We start from the raw sequence: 13,374 nt of genomic DNA, 5'->3' as shown, positions 1-13,374 counted from the left end.
ATCCATTCATCCGTCGATGGGCATTTAGGTTGCTTCCATGACCTGGCTATTATAAATAGTGCTGCAGTGAACATTGGGGTGCATGTGTCTTTTTGAATTATGGTTTTCTCTGGGTATATGCCCAGTAGTGGAATTGCTGGGTCATATGGTAATTCTATTTTTAGTTTTTTCAAGGAACCTCCATACTGTTCTCCATAGTAGCTGTATCAATTTACATTCCCACCAACACTGCAAGAGCGTTCCCTTTATTCCACACCCTCTCTAGCATTTGTTGTTTGTAGATTTTCTGATGATGGCCATTCTGGCTGGTGTGAGGTGATACCTCATTGTAGTGTGTTTTTTTTTTTTTTTTTTAATTTATTTATTTATTTTTGGCTGTGTTGGGTCTTCGTTTCTGTGCTAGGGCTTTCTCTAGTTGCGGCAAGCGGGGGCCACTCTTCATCGCGGTGTGCGGGCCTCTCGCTGTCGCGGCCTCTCTTGTTGCGGAGCACAAGCTCCAGACGCGCAGGCTCAGTAGTTGTGGCTCACGGGCCTAGTTGCTCCGCGGCATGTGGGATCTTCCCAGACCAGGGCTCGAACCCATGTCCCCTGCATTGGCAGGCAGATTCTCAACCACTGCGCCACCAGGGAAGCCTCCTCATTGTAGTTTTGATTCGCAGTTCTGTAATAATTAGTGATGTTGAGCAGCCTTTCATGCACCTCTTGGCCACCTGTGTGTCTTCTTTGGAGAAATGTCTATTTAGGTCGTCTGCCCATTTTTGGATTGGGTTGTTTGTTTTTTTAATATTGAGCTGCATGAGCTGTTTATATATTTTGGAGATTAATCCTTTGTCCATTGATTCATGTGCAAATATTTTCTCCCATTCTGAGGGCTGTCTTTTTGCTTGTTTGTAGTTTCCTTTGCTGTGCAAAAGCTTTTAAGTCTCATTAGGTCCCATTTGTTTATTTTTGTTTTTATTTCCATTACTCTAGGAGGTGGGTCAAAAAACATCTTGCTGTGATTTATGTCAAAGAGTGTTCTTCCTATGTTTTCCTCTAAGAGTTTTATAGTGTCCGGTCTTACATTTAGGTCTTCAATCCGTTTTAAGTTTATTTTTGTATATGGTATTAAGGAATGTTCTAATTTCATTCTTTTACATGTAGCCATCCAGTTTTCCCAGCACCACTTTTTTTTTTTTTTTTAACATCTTTATTGGAGTATAATTGCTTTACAATGGTGTGTTAATTTCTGCCTTTATAAGAAAGTGAAAGTGAATCAGTTATACATATACATATGTTCCCATATCTCTTCCCTCTTGTGTCTCCCTCCCTCCCACGCTCCCTATCCCACCCCTCTAGGTGGTCACAAAGCACCGAGCTGATCTCCCTGTGCTACGCGGCTGTTTCCCACTAGCTATTTTACGTTTGGTAGTGTATATATGTCCATGCCACTCTCTCACTTTGTCACAGCTTACCCTTCCCCCTCCCCATATCCTCAAGTCCATTCTCTAGTAGGTCTGTCCCAGCACCACTTATTGAAGAGACTGTCTTTTCTCCGTTGTATATCCTTGCCTCCTTTGTCATAGATAAGTTGACCATAGGTGTGTGGGTTTATCTTTGGGCTTTCTATCCTGTTCCATTGATCTATATTTCTGTTTTTGTGCCAGTACCATATTGTCTTGATTACTGTAGCTTTGTAGTATAGTCTGAAGTTAGGGAGTCTGATTCCTCCGCCTCCATTTTTTTCCCTCAAGATTGCTCTGGCTGTTTTCAGTCTTTTGTGTCTCCATACAAATTTTAAGATTTTTTGTTCTAGTTCTGTAAAAAATGCCATTGGTAATTTGATAGAGATTGCATTGAAACTGTAGATTGCTTTGGGTAGTATAGTCGTTTTCACAATATTGATTCTTCCAATCCAGGAACATGGTGTACCTCTCCATCTGTTTGTGTCCCCTTTGATTTCTTTCATCCATGTCTTACAGTTTTCTGAGGACAGGTCTTTTACCTCCTTACGTAGGTTTATTCCTTGGTACTTTATTCTTTTTGTTGTAATGGTGAATGGGATTGTTTCCTTAATTTCTTTTTCTGACCTTTTGGTGTTAGTGTACAGGAATGCAAGAGATTTTTGTGCATTAATTTTGTATCCTGCAATTTTACCAAATTCATTGATTAGCTCTAGTAGTTTTCTGATGACATCTTTAGGATTATTTGTGTATAGTATCATGTCATCTGCAACAGTGACAGTTTTACTTCTTCTTTTCCAATTTGTATTTCTTTTATTTCTTTTTCTTCTCTGATTGCTGTGGCTAGGACTTCCAAAGCTATGTTGAATAATAGTGGCGAGAGTGGACATCCTTGTCTGGTTCCTGATCTTAGAGGGAAATGCTTTCAGTTTTCCACCATTGAGAATGATGTTGGCTGTGGGTTTGTCGTATATGGCCTTTATTATGTTGAGGTAGGTTCCCTCTGTGCCCACTCTCTGGAGAGTTTTTATCATAAATGGGTGTTGAATTTTGTCAAAAGCTTCTTCTGCATCTACTGAGATGATCATATGGTTTTTCTTCTTCAATTTGTTAATATGGTGTATCACATTGATTGATTTGTGTATATTGAAGAATCCTTGCATCCGTGGGATAAATCCCATTTCATCATGGTGTATGGTCCTTTTAATGTGTTGTTGGATTCTGTTTGCTAGTATTTTGTTGGGGATTTTTGCATCTATATTCATCAGTGATATTGGCCTGTAATTTTCTTTTTTTGTAGTATCTTTGTCTGGTTTTGGTAGCAGGGTGATGGTGGCCTTGTAGAATGAGTTTGGGAGTGTTCCTTCCTCTGCAATTTTTTGGAAGAGTTTGAGAAGGAAGGGTGTTAGCTCTTCTCTAAATGTGTGGTAGAATTCACCTGTGAAGCCATCTGATCCTGGACTTTTGATTTTTGGAAGATTTTTAATTACAGTTTCAATTTCATTTCTTGTGATTGGTCTGTTCATATTTTCTATTTCTTCCTGGTTCAGTCTTGGAAGGTTATAGCGTTCTAAGAATTTGTCCATTTCTTCCAGGTTGTCCATTTTATTGGCATAGAGTAGCTTGCAATAGTCTCTTATAATGCTTTGTATTTCTGCAGTGTCTGTTGTAACTTCTCCTTTTTCATTTCTAATTTTATTGATTTGAGTCCTCTCCCTCTGTTTCTTGATGAGTCTGTCTAAAGGTTTATCAATTTTGTTTATCTTCTCAAAGAACCAGCTTTTAGTTTTATTGTTCTTTGCTATTGTTTTCTGTTTCATTTATTTCTGCTCTGATCTTTATGTTTTCTTTCCTTCTATGAACTTTGGGTTTTGTTTGTTCTTCTTTCTCTAGTTCCTTTAGGTGTAAGGTTAGATTGTTTATTTGAGATTTTTCTTGTTTCTTGAGGTAGGATTGTATTCCTATAAACTTCCGTCTTAGAACTGCTTTTGCTGCTTCCCATAGGTTTTGGATTGTCGTGTTTTCGTTGTCATTTGTCTCTAGGTATTTTTTGATTTCCTCTTTGATTTGTTCAGTGATCTCTTGGTTATTTAGTAACGTATTGTTTAGCCTCCATGTGTTTGTGTTTTTTATGATTTTTTCCCTGTAATTTATTTCTAATCTCACAGCATTGTGGTCAGAGAAGATGCTTGGTATGATTTCAATGTTCTTAAATTTACCAAGGCTTCATTTGTGACCCAAGATTTGATCTGTACTGGAGGATGTTCTGTGTGCACTTGCGACAAAAGTGTAATCTGCTGTTTTTGGATGGAATGTCCTATAAAATACATTCTATGCTTTATTTTTATAGATGGTTGTAACTTATTTTTTTTTCCTCTCCTGTACTTAGATTGCTTACCTATTTTATGAAATTTCCTAAGCTTTGAAGCTCTTAGAACATATTCTGATTTAATAATCTCAAGAAAAAAAAAAAATCATGAAATAGGCCAAAAAGATACATCAGAAACTGAAAGTTTGGTTCACCGAACAAAACTACAACTCAGCTGTCAGTGCTCTTTAGAATGCTGTGCCTTGCCCTCACCCAGAAACATATAGCTGCCTATGTTTTTCAGCACTCTACCTCTGTAATGGACTCCTTGGACTCTTGCTTGGACATTTGGTTTCCTCTATGAGGCAGATGAGGTGTAGGCCACCTTAAATACTGGATTGACCTGTAGCAGTAGCTCTGCAGTAGCTACTGGAGCCAGTAGTGGACTAGTGGACATATATTGTGTTTTCTGGTGAATGTAGTTTGCCCTAAGTGGAAGTATGCATAGGTAGTGGAAGGTAGCAGTGTGAGGGGAAATAATCATAAGATTGGTGTGATGTGCTCTTGGGATGTGGCCTTGGAATTAGAGGAGGGAAATTGGTGAGGAAGATGGATGACTGGCAGGCTTATTTTAAAGGAGTAGTTACAGAAGCTTTCTTCCAGAAATTTAGGAAATATTAATGTAACTAGAGGGATGATAGGAATAAATGAGAGCTGTAAGCCCATGTGTGCTTATATTCCACTTAGTCCGTACATTTTTTCACAAGATAAATTTGGTCTTGACCACAGAGATGATCTGATAACTGATGTTCATTTACGTGGTTGGTAACAGAAAGGAATTGATAATTGTCTGTTATTTGAGTAAGTGGTTAGCAGTATTCTTTTAACTTGTTTGTTTCGTTTTCAGTTTTTTTTATATGTTCGCCTTAAGTTTCTATTTATAAAATGTAGGTTATCCTTGAACCCCTTTTCTTTCACAAGGTAGTGTAAATGCCTGTTTAGTACCTTAGTATCCTTAGAAGAAAAGCATGGTTTAAAACTTTTCCTGCTCAAAATGTTTAAAATTCTATTTTTCAAAATATTTTATTATGGAAAAATTGAAACATATACAAACGGAGGCATAATACTATAATGAATTTCATGAACCCACACAGCTTCAACAGTTGTCAATTCATAGTATCATGCCATCTATACTCGCACACATTTCTACCCCTCCCATGTTATTTTGAGCAAATCTCAGACACGTATCTTTTTATCTGCAATAAGTCATAAGTATTTTAAAGGAAGACATAGTAAATTAAAAGTATGTATTGGCTTGAGGTTTCCATGTACTTTAGTAATGAACCAGAAGACAAGTAAAAATAAAACATAAAAGTTGATATCATAACTTTAGTTAAGCTTTTTTATCCTTTTAGAAAATAAAGCATTAGTGCACAGTATGAGTCTGATACTAGGATATAGGTCATAGGTCTTCAAAAAGAAGGGTAGAAATGTTTCTGTCTGTAAAGGTGCTTGTATTTTTTTTTTCTCATCTGATAATTCTCAGGGAAGGACATACATAATAGCTTTTTCAAAAAATTTTATCTATTTTGCATTTCTTTTTGACCTTTTTTCCTGATTTTACAAACAAAAATATAAACAAGTACAAAGAAGAAAGTAAAATTATCTATAATCCTATTTTCAGAGTTACCCTCAACATTCCAGAGTATGTGCACTTATATATTTTGCTGTCATATATTTTTTAGGCCTTACTGAGTATAGATAAAAGAGAAACAAGTTTTTGCTTATTTCTTTTATAGATACTGTGGATAGTAGGGAAGAAAAGCCTGCTGCTTCTGATTCTTCGGGGAAACAGTCTACTCAGGTTATGGCAGCAAGTATGTCAGCTTTTGATCCTTTAAAAAACCAAGATGAAATCAATAAAAATGTCATGTCAGCATTTGGCTTAACAGATGATCAGGTTTCAGGTAAGTTAGTGCCTTCCTCCCATCCTTTATTCCCCCTCTCCTTCCTTCCCTTTCCTTCTTTCCTTCTTTAATGGAAGATAACTTGGATACGGTGAAGTGCTCAGATCTTAAGAGTTCAGTTCAATAAATGTTTACATATGTATATACCCTATGTAAAATACCAACAAGATCAAGATGTAGATGATTTCCAGCACCCTGGAAAGCTTTCTCATGCCCTCTCCCAGGCAATAGAACTGTCCTCTTTAAAGAATAACCTCTGTTGGTTCAGGTAAATTTTATCAGAAGTAGAATTCAGAAGGTTTATTTTTTTAAAAATCTGAATCATTTATAATCTTATTTTAGATGTGTTGCTGGATTTAAATTATATTTGATATCTTATTCTTTCTTTTGATCTTAAATTAAGGCAATTTAAATGAAGATTTCTGGTTTAATTTAGTGTAGAAACTGCATTTATTTGAATGTTTTTAACCTTAAAACAGCATCTATACTGTGCTTTCTTTTTATATTTTGGGCATCATTTCGTCAACATTTTTTCTGCTTTCTCTCTTTTGGGATTCCAGTTACACGTACACTGGAGAGCTTGATTGTCCCATGGCTGTCTGAGGTTCATTTTTCTTCACTCTTTTTTCTCTCTGTTCTTCGGATTGGATGATTCCTGTTGATCACTCTTCATGTTCACTGATTTTTTTTCTACCATTTCCAATCTGCTGTTGTTAAACCTTTCTAGTGAATTTTACCTCTCAGTTATTGTGCTTTCAGCTCTAGAATTTCCATTTGGTTCTTTTTATAGTGTTAGTTTTTTCTGTTAAGATTCCTTACCTTTTCATTCATTAAGATTGTATTTCCCTTTAATTTATTGAAGGTATTTTTATTTAATTCTTTAAAATTATTTATAAAGCTGCTTTGAAATGTTCGCTACATCCAGCATCTGGGCCTGTTTGGAGTCAGTTTCTTCTGCTCTTTCCCTCAGGGGAAACTGAGTATGGGTCACATATTCCTGTTTCTTTGCACATCTGACAGTTTTTGATTGAAAACTGGACATTGTGGTTAATATGTTCTAATAACTTGGTATTCTTCAGTCTAATGCTCTCCCAGCTGAGCTATTTCAGCAAAGACTTGGGATTCTTTTAGGTTCTTGTGAGGATTTTTTGTTACTGCTGCTCTAGTATTTACTCAAATTACTCCTTCTTCTTCCTCCTGGATTATAGCAGCTGACAGCTCTGCTAAGTCCTTTTCAGCTCTAGGTGTGCTGCTTTCTCTTCTGTGCCCTCTTGGTGTCACCCTCTCCCCTCCTACCCCCATGGTCAGCTGGGGGTTTGGGACTGAGCTTATACTCATATTTTAGGTCTCATTCCTTCAGTGACTCTCTTACTCAAGGGCTTTTCCCCTCAAATTTCTGGCTGCTTGACCAACCATGAAGTTAACACTGGTTTTCTGTGGTTGGAGCTGCAGAGGTTGGGGTTTGCAATTCTCACCTGTTTTAATTCCATTGGGGGTAAACTCTCTCTTGGTGTCTGCTGACATTTGGCTGACCTCCAGTCATTTCAAATAGTTGTTTTCTTCTATTTTGTCCAGGTTTTTAAGTTATTTGTGGGAGGTTTTACCTGATCAGTTTACTTTGCCATTATCAGTAACTGGAAAGATAGAAAAAGAAAATTAGTACAAAAAATCCTTTGAGACTTTTATGGGATTATTTATTAAAGAGAATTGTGTGACATTCTGAAAAAGAGAGGCAAATACTTGTATATGATGTATGTTCTTGGCAAAGGAAGACATCACATAAGTGGTCCATCTGAAAAACACATTTTTAGAGCAACTGAAATATGAGTTAATATTACAGCTTCTTAATATTTAAGACTTCAAGATATGCCAGATAGAGGGAGTAAATAGTTATATATGAAGTCAGGCTTAAAATTTTTGATTAGAATATAGTATAGACCAGACTAATATGATTACTGTGATTCATATTATATTTGAAGACCATTTTTCTGGTAGCTTTGTATGTTGAATTGAAGTAGGAAAAACTGTACACATAGAAGATGCCAGGATACTTTGTAAAGTTACTCAGGTTATGATGTGAAAAACTTGGCTACAGCAGTGAATGTGTACATGGAGGGATGAACTATTATGTTAGGAAGAGCAACATTAACTAATAGCTTATGTACAAGGCAGAAAAGAGGAGTCGAAGTAGTATTTTTTTAGGATAATAACATAGTGTCTTTGTGTTATGTGTGTTATGCTTCTTAGGAGGGACGTGTGTATGTATTTATTTGTCTACATGTTGATAAATATCAGTGAAATGGTGGTACGCAGGAGCGACTGTCTGTTTTACTCTGGCAGTCATCAGTTTCTCTTGCATTACCACTACCATTATCCTAGTTTAGGCTCTCATCAATATCTGGACTATCAGCTTCCAACTATGTGCCTCTAATACAGTGCTAAGTTCTGGGATATACCAGTGCAAAGGATAGAGGTTTGGCCCTCAGGGAAATTAGTCTGCTAGTAATAGCGAGTACTTATGGGGCGCTTTCTAAGTGGTATTCACTTTTGTAAGCTCTTGCTGTGTAATCATTTTTTAATCTTCATTTTTAATATATTTTATATTAAATATATTAATATGTTTAAATAATGTTTTAATATATTTCTTTTTTTAATACTTTTTGTTGAGGTATAGTTGATGGTACAATATTACATAAAGTTTCAGGTGTACAACATAGTGATTCACAATTTTTAAAGGTTATACTCCATTTATAGTTATTATAAAATATTGGCTGTATTCTCTGTGTTGTATAAATATATCCTTGTAGTTTACTTATTTTATATATAGTATTGATAGTTTGTACCTCTTAATCCCCTACACTTCTTGCCCCTCCCCCATAACCACTTTTATAAGTATTGGCTATAAGCTCTTATTAACTCAATCCTTACAGTAACCTTATGAAGTAGGAATTAGTATTTCTTTTGTACAGATGAGGAAACTGAGGCACAGAAAGAGATCAAGTAACATGCCCAAAGTTACACAGCTACTAAGTGGCAGCATTAGGATTTGAACCTAGGCAGTCTGGCTCCAGAAATTGTGCTTTTAACCATCCTTCTATATTGCCCAAACAACAAGAACTTAAAGAAGTAAACATATCTACAATCTACAGTTATCTTCAGAATGTCTTTTTTGCCTGTTACAGTATTGGAGCTGTAGCAAATTCTCTCCATTTACTCCTTTGTTCATTATTTTAGAAGAATTTTGAGTGGTTCCATGTGTAAGAGAGCTAGGCCTTGTGAGGCAGATGGAAGGAATCAGAAAGGGACCTGGCCAAAAGAGCTCCAAGTCTAAGAGGGAAGATGAGGCCTCTTCAGAAATACAAAGTAGAAGTTGGTAAGGGTCTTAATAAAAGTATACTCCATAGAAGTTCGCAAGTGGAGAAAAGTACTTATGGGTGAAGAAGCCTTACTAGAAGTGTGGAGTTATAACTGAGTTTTAAGGAATGTTTATTTAGATATGTGAAAATGGGACAGTGAAGGGAACAGTGATTAATGAAATGGAGGCAGAAAAAGTATTAGATCTATTGGGGGAATAGGGAATAGGTTAGTTTAACTGAAGGGGGCATGTGAGAAGAGGAATTGTGAGAAATGTTTGGACCCTTGAATACCAAGCTAGAGGCTTGAACTTGATTTATGGGCAGTGGAGGCCCATTGAAGAATGAAATGAGGGCTTCCCTGGTGGCACAGTGGTTAAGAATTCACCTGCCAATGCAGGGGACACGGGTTCGAGCCCTGGTCCAGGAAGATCCCACATGCCGTGGAGCAACTAACTCCGCGCACCACCACTACTGAGCCTGCACTCTAGAGCCTGTGAGCCACAACTACTGAAGCCCGCTCGCCACAACTACTGAAGCCCACACACCTAGAGCCCATACTCCGCAACAAGAGAAGCCACCGCAATGAGAAGCCTGCACACCGCAATGAGGAGTAGCCCCCTCTCGCCGCCACTAGAGAAAGCCGGCACGCAGCAACAAAGACCTGACGCAGCCAAAAATAAATAGATAAATAAATAAATAAATTTATTTTTAAAAAAAAAGAATGATACTTTTGGTTGATCCAAAAATAGATTACATAAAGTGGTGGATATTGGTATCGCAGAGGTGAGTTTTGGTTTTTGCAGGGGGAGTTCAGGACTCAGGAATGTAGCACTCCACACTTTATAGGGAAGGATTTCCAGTTGTAGCTTTGGATTCTTGAGAGCTTGGAGCAAAGGAAAAAAGTATATACATCAGTATATAAGGCTGCATTTGGGTTGTGCTTATTCTATAGTGCTTTTATTTTTAGTCTCTTAACCAAACTTATTATTGAGCTTGTTGGGGACAGGTGTTGTATTAGAAACTGAGCTGACTTTTCATGACCACCCAGGGCCACCCAGTGCTCCTGCCGAGGACCGTTCAGGAACTCCCGACAGCATTGCTTCCTCCTCCTCTGCAGCTCACCCGCCAGGAGTTCAGCCACAGCAGCCACCGTATACAGGAGCTCAGACCCAAGCAGGTCAGAGTGAAGGTAAAATAGAGCTTAGAGCACACGTGCGGAAAGGTACATGTGCAGAAACGTTTATTACGGCATTGTTGGTAACGGTGAAAAGCTTACATGTGCATTCGCGCTATGAACACGGTTGTAAAAATTTTTGATGTACTGACATAGTATACTTTTGGGTTAAAAAAACCAAATAGAACGATGTCAGGTATGCTTCTGATTATTGAAAAGGAAAAAAACCTAAAAATGTTTAAAGCATAATATTTAGGTGCTATTTTATTCCCTTCTCCCTTCCCCTCTTGCAACTGTGTATTATTTTTGTAATTTAAAAAATAGAGGTAAAGCATAACATTAGTTAAGTAGTTTTTTTGAGAGATAAATAGCCGTTTATATTTTTGTGCAGTTAGCAATATGTTTTTCGTGGAAAAAGCAATGTATTTTAAATCAAACTTTTCTTCTCTAAATGATGTGTTCTCGGATGAGCAGTTTAATCTCTCTGGGTTTTTATATTCTCCCACCGTAAATTGTGAAAATTGGACTAAATCAGTGGTTTTAAAAGACGGTCTTTAGTCCTGAATGAAATAGAACTTAAAAGCTCAGTATTTAAAACAAGTAAGGGATCACTGCCATTGTTGAAGGGGATTGAGGGGCCGCAAGCTCAGGACAGCAGACACTGAGGTGCCTCATTGAAACCCTTGGAGCGCTGCAGAACGTGGCCTCGGGGTTACTCATCTAGGGTTCCTTCTAGATGTTAAAATGTTATTTCTTTGAATTGCCCATGCTTGTTAGGCCCTTTAAAGCCCTATGTTTTACTTTAAAACAATCACCAGGTGGTGCTCTATTTGCGTAAAGGGGCCAGGTGGTGTGACAGGATGTATTTTCAGCACGAGAAGCAAGCGACTGAGTTTATTAATCACATTAAAACAAACAAATAAACCCTCCAAAACAATCTAAAATGAACCGAGCACTTTTGTAATGGATTTCTAATTATTCTGTGGTGGTACTTTTTAGGTTTGTCCCATTGGATGAATGATAGTGATAGAGAGTAGCAGGTGGCATTTTGCTGATAAATGAGTGGTTTGGGAGGAATTTCTTACTGCTAAAGCCTCTTCTCAACCAACTTTAGTCATAGTCTTTCCTTTGTACCAAGATGCAACTGCCAGAACTGGAATAAGCTAGAATTGAGGCAGATGTGTCTGAAACAGGGAGGAAGAAGCAGAGTTTGGATATGATGGGAGTTTAATGGCTATATCAGATGAACTAACATCTCTTTAAAAAAAAAAAAATCCCATTTTAAGCCGTGTATACTGTTGTAGGATGACAGTTGGAAGGGTGATTGTACCAAATAATGTTTGCTGTTCACTTATAAAGGAATGGGATTTAAGGCTCTGCTGACAATATCTCAAATTATTCTATCAGGGGTTTGTTTTAATGGAAAATTTATTTTCAAATAGGTGAAACTTTAATAATAAAAAAGGATATACAGTGGAAATTAGAAAATGCTGTTTCCCACTTCTGACTCCCAGCAACCAAGTTCCCTTTTCTAGAGGCATCAGGTTGACACCATTTGGTGTGAATTGAATTTCTTTAGGGTGGCATTAATTGTATTCCTTCCTAAAGCCGTTACTTTTTAGTGTACATTAAAACATTGTAATGTACATTGTAATGAAAAATGTGTACAGTTATTAATGTGACATCAGTCAATAGATTAGCATTGTGGAGGTGAATCTCTAGATCAGTGCTGTCTAAAAGAAATACCATGGAAGCTACATGTAATTTAAAATTTTCTATTAGCCACATTAAAGTTTTTTAATGGTAAAATTAATTTCCATTATACATTTAATTTAATCCAGTATATCCAGTGTATCAACATGTAATCATTATTAAAAAGTTATTAATGTTCTACATTCTGGTTTTCATACTATATATTGGAAATCTGGGGTGTGACATCCATTTGAAACACTTCAAAACACATACAGCATATCACAGTTAAGACTGGCCACATTTCAGGTGTTTATTAGTGGTCATATGTGGCTAGTGCCTATTGTATTGGATAGCACAGCTCTAGATTAATGTATCAGTCATTTACAGATTCCCAAGATGAATTACAGGCTACTTTAATGAATACTTTTTGACTTATGGTATATAATGAGTCCCTGGCGTCACCAGTTAGTTAGATCAACTGCTGGTTATAATTTCAGCAGAATAATCAACATAAAAATCTACTACTAATAATTAATAATAGCAATTTCTTAGAATAGACTGTGAAATAATCTAAAATAAATAATTCTGAGTTATTATTTAAATTCCATAAAAGGGACCTTGGATTTGTAAATTTTCTTCCCAAGGATTTTAGTCTTAATATGTTGTTCAGTTAAAAGGATCAACAAAATGTTAAGCTTCATGAAAAGAAACAGAATGGACAATATTATCCTTTTTCACCTAAGGCAGGTGCTACCTCTGTTACTGGAAAGCTATGTGCACTAGAGTAGTTGCCAAAAACATAATAAAAAAGTGGCAAGGATACAGAAAAGAGCACTAAAAGTCATCAAAGGCTAGGAAGTATTGCTGTTTGACAAGCTAAAAAGGTGACAAGGATATATATAATTGAAACCTGTAAAATCATATGCCAATAAAATGGATAAGCTGAGTAGACTTTTAAAGTAGCTTTTATTATGTAAATTTTGAAACAGGCAAAAGTAGAGATAGAATAATCAATTCTTCACGTTCTGTCATGTGGCTACAACACTAATATTTTAGCATTCTTTTTTCATCTGTCTTGCCCCCTCCACTCCCCTCTTTTCACTCATTTATTTTAGTATGCATGTCTAAATGATACTCTTTTCTTTTTAATGTAATCACCATATCATTATTATACATAATATTGTGATTCTTTTTTTTAAAACTTTACTGAATATGGTTGATTTACAATGTTGTGTTAATTTCTGCTGTACAGCAGAGTGACTCAGTTATGTGTATATATATTCTTTTTCATATGCTTTTCCATGTGGTTTAAGTGATTAAGTGATTCTTAAGGTCAACACAGTATATTTGAATTTCTGTAGTTGTCTCATAGTTACTTTATTACAGTTGGGGGCTTGTTCAAGTTAGGAGTCTGACAAGGTTCACATTTTCCATT

General features: G+C 36.5%; 1 protein-coding gene across 5 annotated transcripts in view; it reads left to right on the top strand.

Moving 5' to 3' along the window:
- TFG (trafficking from ER to golgi regulator) overlaps positions 1-13,374 on the top strand; it is a 33,646-nt gene that overhangs the window by 13,212 nt on the left and 7,060 nt on the right. For 2 of the 5 annotated variants that reach the window (XM_068546845.1, XM_068546844.1), the window contains exons 5-6: positions 5,550-5,717; positions 10,122-10,295. In XM_068546845.1, the coding sequence (XP_068402946.1) occupies positions 5,550-5,717; positions 10,122-10,295 (342 nt within the window). The remainder of the gene's footprint in view (positions 1-5,549; positions 5,718-10,121; positions 10,296-13,374) is intronic. The other 3 variants (XM_068546848.1, XM_068546847.1, XM_068546846.1) reach the window with 2 other exon arrangements.

The sequence above is a fragment of the Eschrichtius robustus genome, chromosome 6 (assembly GCF_028021215.1).
Source record: "Eschrichtius robustus isolate mEscRob2 chromosome 6, mEscRob2.pri, whole genome shotgun sequence".
Lineage (NCBI taxonomy): Eukaryota > Metazoa > Chordata > Mammalia > Artiodactyla > Eschrichtiidae > Eschrichtius > Eschrichtius robustus.
Note: the sequence above shows the minus strand (reverse complement) of the source record. Positions and strands in the feature narration are given on the sequence as shown.